Here is a 12,386-nt window from a genome sequence, read left to right on the forward strand (position 1 = left end):
TTACCTCTCGGTTTCTAAACAGCTTGCAATGAGGGGATACATGTAGACTTAGCATGCATCGTATTTATATATATATTTTGTTTGTTTGTTTTTTGGTTCAATGCGCCCCATGCCATCGGACGTGGAATGAATAAATGGCTGAGATTACAGTAGACTTTCATTTTTACATTTGAGGGAGTTAACATCAATACTGACTTCACGTATCTCAGCTCTGCTCTCAACATACAGATGTAAACACCCATAAATTGAGGCCGGTCCTACATGTCAAAAATCAAATCTTACATGCAGATAGTTTTGGTTTTCTCAGGATTTGAGATTTCTGCCACACCATGAGGCTTTGTGCTGCTTCAAACACAAAAACAACACTGAAAAACTCCAACAGCAACATATCTTTCTAGAAACAGTGTCCCAGTTACTCTGGATAATCCACTGTTGACGCTTCTCATTCATCTGCAGTGTAAAGTGGCTTCACTGAAGACTGTTCACAGTGAGAGGAGTGGATTATCCAGAGCACTGTTTTTGGAAAGACATGCTGCTGCTGAATTGTTTTAATGTCTCTTCCCAGTGCTCAGAACATCAGAAATGACGTTAAAAGACTCAAAACCTGGACAACTAAAACCAAACCTGTCTGTGAGGCAAGATGCCACGAGCAGTGAGGCGTGAAGAGGGAAGCAGTGGGATAACATCAAGGCTACAAATCCCTCACAGTTCAGTCAAATGTAAACTGAAGGTCAGCACTTTATCCGCATCGTCATTGTGCAGCATAATTTGAGGTCAAATTTGCAGCAGTAAAAAGCCAAACTGAAAATGTGTCACAGCCTGAATATTTACCAACTGAGTTGTAAAACTGTACTGATTTCAGACAAACTAAGAGCAAAAAGCATTTGGGATGATTGGAAATGCACCCAATTTCATCACCCCCTTCTCTTTCTTTTGAGCATAAACCAGGCAATTTAAGCAACTGCATTCTACACAAAATGACAAAGAGGCAGATTAACCTGAATCTCTAACAGGCGAGTCTGGATCTGGGGCTCAGATCCTGTTGGGAAAGCCTCCAAAAGAGCCTGTTAGTCACAGTGCGACTCCACCCTGATGCTGTGGCTCTCTGCAAACAGGGCTGAGTAAACACTTTTCGGTCAGGGAAACCACACGGGACGCTGAAACCACATCCCTGCAATCCCTGCCCTGAAAAACCCTCAGATAGACCTCTTAATGCATGGTAAACAAGCCCGGGTCACAGTTTATCCACTCCACTCTGCAGCCCGGAGGAGCGGACACGACTGAAAATGGAGAGAAAAGACATGAACAGACGGGAAAACGCTGCAGACAAAGAAGCCTCACCTCCCTTTCATTTAGCATAATTAGCAAATTAGTGTGTGCAGATTAGTCCCCCACTTCAAGGTCAATGAAGCAAAGTGCAACAATGGATGAGAATGATGGAAAATTGAGGAGATCACAACCTTAATGCGCGCACACACACAGACTAATTAGCCTTCACGAGAATATACGACATGAATCTGAAACCAAACAGAGCTGATTTTTAGAGCCGTGTAATTAATAAGCATGTGTCAGCTTCTTATAACCCATCAATCAGCAGTTATGCATGGCAATGACACAGAAACGAAATATTAACTCAAGGCTTTTCTCTGTGGTATTAATGAACACAGTTGACTTACTCGGAAAAAACATTACAACATATACACATTTTCAGTCCTTCAGTGGTCAGAGCAGTCTGTTTCGAAGAGGTGATGTCAGGACAGGATAACATCTTCCCTGTTGGTCAGTCGTGAAATGACTCCAGTGAGTGGAGACGGCCTGTGCAGAAGGTCTGCTGATGTAACGTTACATCAAAGGCTGTAGGCGTCCTCAGGTAACTCTCCCAGGAGCTCATCCAGCTCATCATCTGCACAACATACACAGAAACATGAAGCAATGTGTGACTCACGTCCAATTCAACGAACACGGGAGGAAACGGAGAAATCATAACACATGTGGAATTAGTGCTGTTTTCATGGAAATGTGATTCACTTGAGAGCAAAACTTTGACATCTTTATCTGAATTCTACAGATTATGAAGACAGAATTTGCTGTTTATCAGAGTGCTGAGTGATGGGAAATGTTAAGAGTTAAAGGACCAGTGTGAAGGGTGTAGTGGCATTTACAGGTGAGGTTGTACACTGCAACCCTTCGCCTCACATCACCCTGCATCTCCAAGTGTCAAGGAGATCCTATGGTGGCCTTGAAACTCGAAAAACATGAAAGGCCGTCCTTAGAGCCAGTGTTTGCTTTGACCATTCTGGGCTAAAGCTAGAAACATGGAGGACTCACTTGATCTGACTCTCAGGTAGACTCTTATTTTCATAGTCAAGCTGTCAGTCGGGCTGTATGAGCCTGTATTATGTGCAGCTCTGGTTATAACGGTGTGAGAGCAGCAGCAGGCTGGGCAGGAGGGGCGGCAAGAGGTCGGTGTCTTTACCGGGTAAACTACGACTCACAGTCGGCTGTATGAGCAAGAAAAACAGACACATCCAGAGCTACACATAATACAGCCAGTTTGTTTGACTCAAACTAACTCATAATGTCCTTCAGAATAAAGTTTTCCCATTACTCAGCATTCTGACAAACAATAACTCTGAGATCCATAAAACGGAACTGTCTGCTAAGGACTTTTTGGGCATTCATGCCTTTATTAGATAGCAGACATGGGCTGTCTGTTGGCAGTTTAATGCTGTTTTGTGTGTAGAACAAGGTGCTGTACACAGTGTCATTTATGCAAACGATCGACTTTGCAAATCACCACAAACTCCAACAGAATTACGACACAGTCCACCCAGATGGCAGAGAGACAGAGGCGTCATGTTCAAGCCATTAGTCACCTGTTCAGAAAACCAATCAGCGAATGTGGAAGTTCTGTTTGGGTAAACTCTGCCGTGAAAAACAAACTCATTTCTTTTAGTTTTAGGATGTATGCAGCCATGTTTTCTGCCCCAAGGCCGCAGCGGTCGACACGTTAGCCCACAATCCCATGACGAGAATTTGGTCCTTTGCTTCAGAGGTGCAGATCTATAAGGTCCTCCCTTATTATTTCTGATACTTACTACGATTACTTCAGATCTGTTGTTGGCGCGAGATGAAACTAAATGATTGACAAGCCACTCAGTAATAGCGGTTGGATTATCTGACTCTGGACCCATCTCTGACTGACCGGCTGATAGAGAGACATTATCGTCCCTGGAGCCATTTCACTGCTGAACTTGGCTTGACTTTATGTTCCATATCATTATTGGATGAATATGTACGAGCTGGCTGCTGATCAGACTAAAGCGACCACTTTCAAATTCAAATGCAGGCGCTGCTCTGTTGCATTCTGAATCATTGTGTGCATCTTTTTTTTTGACGTATTACTGACAAAGAAGAACCAGACTAATCACAATGAAAACACTGGCTAGTCGCAGCTCCAGTGAAGAACAATACAACGAGCAGCAGATTGGGTTTTGGATTAGCGAGTCAAATGTCAATATCTCAAGACGTTACCAGATAATGTTGCTGTTTTATTCAGCCACATTGAATTTTACAGGAGTGTGACACTTAGCAAACCCAAGATGTGACTGGAATTAATCTCTCTCATCACCATGTCATTACATACGAAGCGCCCCACCTGAATCCCAGCCTGAGTCCTGCGGTGCTGGGTTCCAAGCCGGCTCTTGGGCTCCTCTGCTGGACCCAGCTTTAGTGTCTCTTGAGGCTTGGGAGTCTTTCTCCCCCTGCTGCCCCTCGTCGTCGTCCTCGTCAAACGCCAGGTGCATCTGAGACACGGGCTCCCGGAGGACCCTTGAAGATGGAGCGGGTGACGGGGACATGGGCTCCTGGATAGAAAAAGAAAAAAGACATTTTAACGTTTGTTGAAATGGAAATGTGCTCTTCTTGTTTTCAGCTGCTGCTCACCAGGATGAGCGGGGGGAGCTGAGAGGAGAACAGACTGACTCCATTGGGGGCGTAGATCCTCAGCAGGTTGTTGGGCGTCACATTCAGGTAATGGTTTCGATGGGAGGGGGAAAACACACCCACCTGTCCACAGCGGGAGCAGAGATGGAGAACAAACAGCGTAAATAGGTTTGAAACTACACATTTAGCTTCAGCTAAAAAGCTAAACGACTCGCAGTGAGTCTCACTTGTTTGAGCAGCAGCACAGCTCCGACCTTCAGCTCCTCCGCTCGGTCCTCGAGGAGGCGACGATGCACCGTTCCCTGAATCTCCCCTACAGTCCAAAAAAATATGAGCAGAACAAAGAGAGTCTTTAACAGAGTGTCTTTCAAAAACGATGAACTGCTGCTAATCCACGGTGGCACTCTAATTTATAATCCGCTGACCTTTTTAATGCCAATTTCACTGAAACTATTGACTCCATTTCCTGCTCACCTACATAATAATACAGGTTAATGAGAGGGAAACATGAAATAGCATTAAAATATACTTTTATTCAACCTCTAGAAACTAAATATCATTAAATAAGTTACATCTAAGCAAATTAACCTTAGCCACCTCAGTTTTAGCTGCAGATCCAGCACTGTCACTGAAGGTCAAGACTTGGTTTTAAGGTAGAGGGTTGGGGGGGGGGGGGGGGGGGTTTGGGTTAGGTGCAAGGAAAAGCATGATGCCAGCGAGAGTCCTCACAAGTGCAGACAATAAAATAGCAGAAAGGAGTGAAAAATGTCCACAACCTCGCCAAAGCACAGGGCGACACCTTCACATTGTTCACTGTCTGACAAACAGTGAAAAGGCAGAACGACATCTTGAGAAGCAGGAAACAAAACATGTTCTGTGTTTGCACTTGAGAAATGACTCAAGCCATTAAGCAGGTGATTCATTTTCAGCCGATCGATCACCAGTTTTTTTTTTTTTTTCAGCACGAGCGTTCAGTCGCCAGCAGCCTGACAGCAGCTTCTGCCTGCCGGAGAAAAAAAGCTTCAAATCTTCCAGCAGGTGGGAGGCACATCACTGACAGAAGCGTCCCTCGTGGCGTCAGGAGCACTTAACGCCCTCCCACCGCTCATGCCAATCTACGGCAATTGAATCACCAATAAGCACTTAAGTCCGGCGTTGAGCACAACATCCACTCCTGAGTGTTAATAATCAGAGCACCTCATGTGGCTGCTCTCTGGGGGCCATGGCAACTGCCTCAGCTTAGAGGTGGATCCGACAAAAGGGTGAAGGCTTAAGAGAGAGCAGGAGGAGGGAAAGCTGGAAAGGCAGAACATGCGACAAATAGACTGACTCTATATTATATACACAGGTGTTTCTGTGTGCGTAATCAAGTATCAAGCATGTGCTGAGGCTGAACTCTGCTCTCATTCCACGTAGAGCCGAGTTGAGTCCGTGACGTGCAAAATGTGCAGCACAAAGCTCCCCACCGCCTCTTTTATTCACCATCGTTCAACAGGCGCTTTTACTGTGTATTTGGAGCCTGGAGTGTTTCCACCAGGTTCAAGGTACTACAGCGTGCGAGTGCCTCTGCTACCTGTTGGGTCTTTAAACACAGCCTTGGCGTCAGCGTGTGTGTGGATGATGCTCTTCAGGAGCACGGCCATGTTGGGCACTTTGTTTCTTGTCAGCTGTTTCAGTGCAGCCTGCAGTGATGAGGGGAAACAAACATCACATTACTGTTATTTCATCAGAATTCAGGTAAATTTGCATCAGTTTCCACCCACATTACTGTGGTGTGTGTACACACGTTTGGAGCTGTGATAGACAAGATAAATTTGAGAAATGTTAATTAATTAATTAATTAATTAATTAATTAGACTGATTATAAAAGAATCCCTAAACAGTTTACTCAAGCATCGCTTTGTGCCTAATACTGGAAATAGCTGAAGTCCCGTCACTCCCAATAACTGTTTTAAACACATTTGCATGTTTCTATGCTAACCATGAAATCAGTCCTCGATAACAATAATGCTGTTTGGCTTCTTGAGACGCGTACGTGTTTTATCATTTGTGTAAGATAGTTCGCTCAAATGACAGTTTTACATCTGTTTACATGATTACTTCAAGCGATCATGTCGAATTTGAACATTTCATTTTCTGGCACCATCTGGTGGTGGCATTGAGAACCACACTGACACACAGCACACTGCTGCACATCACTTTAAGAGGCTGTTTAGTCAGTTAGTTAAATTATCTCCACCTCATAAGAAAAGTGACTCTGCTCACGTTCGGTTTTCAGTCCGCACAAACACCAGCGCTGCACTGGGTTTGGATGACTTACTGCTGGCAGCGCATAATCAGCAGTGAGCAGCAGCTACTCATCCACTGTTTTCTGCTGCATTAGAGGGAACAAGTTATTATTCAGTCAACAGATGTGAGGAGGGCTGTGCGTTAATTTGTTTATTCATGCAAATAGGGATTTGGGGAAGCTGTGGCTCATGTAAACAACCTAACCTGAATGAGCTCAGCCAGCATCTTGCCAGTGACTATGTGTGTTAACAGCCACGACAGAAACAAACATGCTTCAGCGCTCACTGCGACTGACACTCAAAAACACTGGTAAGTTATTCCACAGGGGCTGACCCACAGAGAGCAGAACAGGAAGCAGAGTCTCCATTAGAGTGATTGATGAGTGATTGTACTGTTCATAATTACAAAACACCTCTGGTACAGCTCCTGCATTTGTCCTGATTATGCCAAAAGACCTCCAGCAGTGGCACACAGTCTGATATGATGGAGGAGAAATAATAAAAGAAACACCTCGACCTGAATAAAAACTTACTTGCTGCAATGCTTGAATCGAGTGGAATTCAGAACTGCAGTTCAACGTGTAATCCTGTAACCTCAAACTGGGAAACCTTTTGAGTACCATCTTTTTTCAGTGTATTGATGTTTGTAACTGAACAACGGAGCGTGTGAAACGGCCGTGGGAGATCACCTTTCGAAGAACCATGACAACACTGTAGGAGTGCAGGAAGCACGAGGGGTTCCTGTCATCCAGTCCCATCTCTGCCTTCATCGCTGCCCAGGCGCCGCCACTGAAGTCGTCTTCCTCGGTCTGTGAGCTGGAACCCTTTAAATCAAGTGAAACAGTTTATGCACTCACAAATCTGCAGTTGTTGTGCTGATGGCATCCTCGACTTATAATAAACAGCTTTAAATGACATCACGCTGCACACGCAGGCTCGTGTTTTTACGATCTATTTTTTATCCTCTTTACAGTGCTCAGATGGTCAGTGTGGCTCTGCTGCAATCAGTGTGAACATTCATTTCACAACACGAGCTGAAACATCTTTAATGTCCCGTTTTGAAGGTGCGGAAATGTTAAAAAAAAAAAAAGAGAGAAGCTCTCTGGATTATTTGGAAAATCAAAACCCGCCTTCAAGCCATGTCACAGATATCATAGCAGGAAGTAATGACTGAATTGTTAAACCCACTGATTTCTCCATGTGCTGCTGTTGAGAGGCCTAAACAAACATCACGAGATAATGAAGTCTCGTCAGCTGCAGACACGAAAAATACTAGTTATGGCTCCTCCTGTTCCACAAACAAAGAACAAGGAAATGTGCTCATGCCATGTGTTTGGTCACTTATTGAATCTATTACCTAAACAACTGGACAAACACAACAGCTCTGTTAACACACATCGATCTAGTTTCTTAGCTCACTCGTTTGATTCAGTGTTGCAGAGACGTGGAGTCTGTCCCAGGATGCACTGGGTGCGAGGCAGAGGAGGCCATCGTGCCACCATTAGAGGAGGCGTATCTGCTCCAAATGGACTCAGAATGCAGCAATAATCGATAATGACAGTAATCGTTAGTCGCAGCTCTACATTACAACAGTGTTTTGGTTCCCATTTTTTCACATGGTGCTAAAAAGCATTCCAAAAACAAGCCTTCCTGTGTTTTGTGCTGTCTCTATGTGCTTATTACCTGGCTTGGCAGTCGGGCCACAACACCATGAGCAGGAGTCACAGGAACAGAAACCACGATTTGGTCCAGGCTCTGACCCTGCAGCTGAGAGAGAAGAATTAAATCATCACATGGCACCACGGTGGAAAAACACACAAAACCGTTAGATTTCCTCGACAGTCACTGACACGACCTCAGAGCTGCAAGGTTAAAGGAGACTATGAGGGTGAAATGATATGTGACGTGACTGCTCTGGAGTCAAACACCCACACAGATCCAGCCAGATGTATGAATTTCAGGTGTGTGGCAGAGGAAGAGCACCAGAGCTGGATGAGACTAACCTGCTGTGGCAGGAGTCCAGCTGGGCCGGGGAAGCGCCGGGTCCTGGGCCGGTGAGGCTCAGAGCGAGGCCTCTTCTTGGGAAGCTTATTGGAGGCAGATACCAGCTGGACCAGGCGGTTGGTGAGGACCGGTGTGTGAAGGGGATGAGGGCTCAGAGTGGTGGAGCCCACAGATGAGGAGGGAGAGGGTGCTGGGGAGACTGTCTCAAAGAGGCTACGAGACTGGGGGGAGGGACCTGGAGTTGCCCGTGGTCTCTGTGGATACTGGGGCCTGTTGAGAGTCCTGGAAATGGGGCTGGGGGCAGGGGAAGTCGCAGTGAGGCCAGGGAAAACACTAGGGCTCTGTGGAGGGGCTGACAGGAAAGCAGGACGGGGATTTTGAGATCGCAGGGGAGTGGAGACAGCCCGAGGAGACGGATTATGACTGGATGAGCCAGAAACCTGGCGAGCAGTACTGAGCTCTCTCAAGCTCCCATCGGGTCGTGTCTGAACCCCTCCACAGGTCAGGGGGCGCAGCAGTTTGGCTGATGATGCGGGATCAGCCGGGGGCGCAGGTGGGGTTGGAGCAGGAGGTTGAAGCAGCTGCCCCATCTGGCGGTCACACTCATCCAGGTCTGCCAGGTCAACATCCCAATCATCAAAATCATCCGGAGCCGCGCAGGACTTCAGCGGCCCCTCCGTGTCAGCACGACTCTGTTGTGATGCCAAATTAGGCGCAGAGTTATTCAGTGCGGGGGGGCAGGGGGAGCGAGGCCGAGCCGGGGAGGGGCACCGCCTGAAACCCAGAGCAACAGTTTGTCCAGCAGCAGTGTGCGTGCTGCTCCTTGATGCTGTGCCATTACACAGGGCAGCTGATCTCTCGCCAGTTTGCCGGAGGCAATTTTTCTCCGGCTCTCTGTGAGCAACAGAGGAGGCCCGCAGAGTGCAAGATGACACAGCAGCTGCCACATCGGCCGGTCCAGACGCTGAACGGACAGCCCAGTCTGTCCCCAGCAGGTCCTGGGAAAGACACACACACACACACACACACACACACACACACACACACACACACACACACACACACACACACACACACACACACAGTGTGAGAAAAGGGGGACAGAAGGAGGATCATTATGTTACAGAAAGCGAGCAGCCCGCACTGACAGTTTGATAACAGTTGAAATCAGGTGTGTTGCATTCTGCAGGGAATCACCTCATCATCAAAGTCCTCGCCAATGCTGAACAGGCCACTTAATCTGCAGGTCTGTAACAGAGGTAACAACACACTGACGAAATGTCTTCTCAGCAAGGAAAGCAATAAACGTCCACATTTAGCAGATGAATATGGCCTAATAAACCACAGCGTGTCATTAACTACATTTTTACCAGTGTGCATCAAGCGTCTTGTTAGCGTGAGCTAGCTTAATTAGCTCAAATTGTTTTTAGTTTGCTCGACTGGTTCACTTACCATGGCAGTCATGAGTTATCGCGATGTTTGATCCGATTTAGGCGCATCAACCTTATTGGGACATCGAATGCCATTTAATAACAACGTATACATTTAATTTGTTGTTTTTATGATAGCTCTAGCTTGACAAACAAACGCTGTTAGCCAGCGAGCTAAACAGAACTCTCGGTGGACAGACTTTTCTGCTGCTTGGTACCGCGCCGCCTTGTTCAAACACGACGTAATGACGAAATGACGTAAAGACGTAAAAACATATTTCAACGAAGAGTGTTGAAGCAAAGCGAGAGCATTCACTCCCGCTCACGTCCGTACCAGCATTCTAAGTAGCTTCCTGTTTCTTGGAGTTTTAGCTTAACTAAGCTTAATTAGACCTTATCTACGGTTTCTTTTTCCTGTATTCTTATGTTGATTTATTAAATATTGTAACACCAACAAGTGGCACATACATGGAATTTATAGTTCAAGTGAGGCATAAGGGGCTCAATAAAAGAGGCTATAACTTGGGACAGCGTGGGCTAAGAATACAAACGAAAACTCTACAAGAAATAAAAAAGGAGAACCAAGACAGTCAACCGACCGCTTCTTGAGCACTGGGTTTATTCAAATTGTGACCAAGATAGCAGAAACCAAAATCCACATTTCAAATAGTAAACCACACGAATAAAATGTGCCTCCACGAACCATATCAGCATCAAAAGTGAATGTGCTCCCAGCACAGCAGCCACACCTGTGACAGGAGGCCACTGCCAGCTGAGGCCCAAGAAACTAAGAGGCAGACCGTGAGCCCGCGAACTCTAAACTATTTATACTCAAACCCAGAATGATCAACATGACAAACAATAATATAAATAAGCCTAAAACTACCTGTGCTAAAATAATACTATATAAACTACAGCCAAATATGTAGCACGGTAAACACTGATAATAAGGAGTACTGATAATAAATTGACACCTTACATCCCTGTGCCTTAAAGAGGAAAATATCTATTTCAGCTTCCCAACCTTCATGTAGGGCTGTTGGCATTGGCTGTTACCTTGAGGTTGGTGTGGTCTTGTCCCTTTTTTTGTTATACTGTACAGAACACACAGTTGTGGGGGACTCTGTCACTGCAATGTGGTCTCTATTAGGAATGGCTCCTTCATCTGTCATGATTAAGACATTTTCTCATCCATCAGAGACAGCGAAGGACAGTGAAGTCTATATCCATAATTCTGTGAGAGCTTTATGCTGTTAAATGACCAATAACAGTCTTTGGTTGGACATAACATCTTTGCTATGTGCCACATTCACAAGACCTGCAGTAGTCCTATGGTTTGGACTGGTCTTGGTGGTCGTGGATACCATGTCAACTGAGGAGGACGTCCCTCTGCAGCTTTTGTGGTGGCAAAAACTGATTTCAAGCAGGTCCCCCCTTCTGGTGACTCCAACTTCAACTAATCAGTCCCAGTGCTTCACTAACCTCATGTTTTCTCCCTCTCTTTATTTGGTTGTCGCTGTCTGTATCAAAAGACATCAGGGGAGCAAGATCCAGCTCCCCATGGAGTCACTGTTATTTGCTGGGATACACAGCTTTGAGATGTCAGTGAAGGTTGCTTTTGTGCTGTACATAATGTGGCTCAAGAGTCACGTCTCCTCTGAGCTCCCATCTTGTCATTCAAAGCATCTGCATTTGTATTTTCTCGGCCTGGTTTGTGTCGGATTCCTCGGCCCGCCTTTGTTCAACCGCTCCCCGCTTGGCTGTTTGCCACCCTATCTGCAGACTCCACAATGACGAGCTGTTGAATGAAGCAGCACTTGTTCAACTTGGCCTTCAAGTTCTCTCTCTGCAAACGCTGCAACACCAGGGCCAGTCTCTGCAAACAGAGATCTTCAAAAATCATCTCATCATCCAAAAGCAACAACTGAAAACTCTGATCTCCAAATATCATCATCCAGTTACTTCAGTACATCAGACCTGCTGAGTAGGCTGCCTCGGTTAACCTTGGCATTTGATCTCCAACAACATTTATATCATGTTATTTCATTCTGCAAGAGCAGACTACATGTGAAAAATAATATTTATGTCAACACGTATTTTTCTATTACACATAAACAGGTCAGACTGTGCAGGGAAAAGTGAAATTCAATTTTCCATTTTGTCCCTGTGGTGCATAGTGCATGCCTCACCCTGTATCTGTGCACCTTTTGCCCATATTTAGCATTTCCTCTTAACCAGTCCCTTCATGTATATACTGTGTGATTATCATACAGGGACATATATATGATAAAGGAGGCGGCCAGTGGCTGCTTGGACTTTTGCACGTGTTTCTTTTCGTTGTAATCTGTGGGGCCTGTTCACAGGCGCCTGGAAACGATTGGATGAAGCGCCGCGGACCTTTGGACCACCTTCCACCTGCCCAGCCCGACCGAGCGCTGCCGCGAGCGCAGTGACCGCCCCGGAAAGAGGGGGACAAGAGCCGGGATAAGAGACTTAAGGCTGCTGCACCACCCAGCCTACTCCTGGCTACGATAAAATGGATGAAATAAGACTACGGCAAATCAAAGACTGCTGTGACATCTTTACAGAAAGCTGGATCCATCACAGCCTTCCGGATCAAGCTGCAGACGGGCGGACCGGGTTCCTTCGAGCCGACAGGACTCCAGACTCCGGCTAAGACTCCGGTAAGACGAGAGGACTCGTGACATCATGACCACAC

The 12,386-nt window shown here is 46.1% G+C and overlaps 1 protein-coding gene across 1 annotated transcript; it reads right to left on the reverse strand.

Moving 5' to 3' along the window:
- Positions 1-1,542: 1,542 nt before the first annotated feature.
- On the reverse strand, positions 1,543-9,906 carry hrob (homologous recombination factor with OB-fold). Its single transcript, XM_070981433.1, has 10 exons — positions 9,690-9,906; positions 9,435-9,485; positions 8,237-9,235; positions 7,917-8,000; positions 6,923-7,057; positions 5,519-5,627; positions 4,173-4,258; positions 3,946-4,068; positions 3,659-3,866; positions 1,543-1,903 (listed from the first exon to the last, which is right to left on the reverse strand). The coding sequence occupies exons 1-10, from the start codon at positions 9,699-9,701 to the stop codon at positions 1,848-1,850; spliced, it is 1,863 nt and encodes a 620-aa protein (XP_070837534.1). The 5' UTR covers positions 9,702-9,906; the 3' UTR covers positions 1,543-1,847.
- Positions 9,907-12,386: the final 2,480 nt, after the last annotated feature.

The sequence above is a fragment of the Chaetodon trifascialis genome, chromosome 15 (genome assembly GCF_039877785.1).
Source record: "Chaetodon trifascialis isolate fChaTrf1 chromosome 15, fChaTrf1.hap1, whole genome shotgun sequence".
NCBI lineage: Eukaryota > Metazoa > Chordata > Actinopteri > Chaetodontiformes > Chaetodontidae > Chaetodon > Chaetodon trifascialis.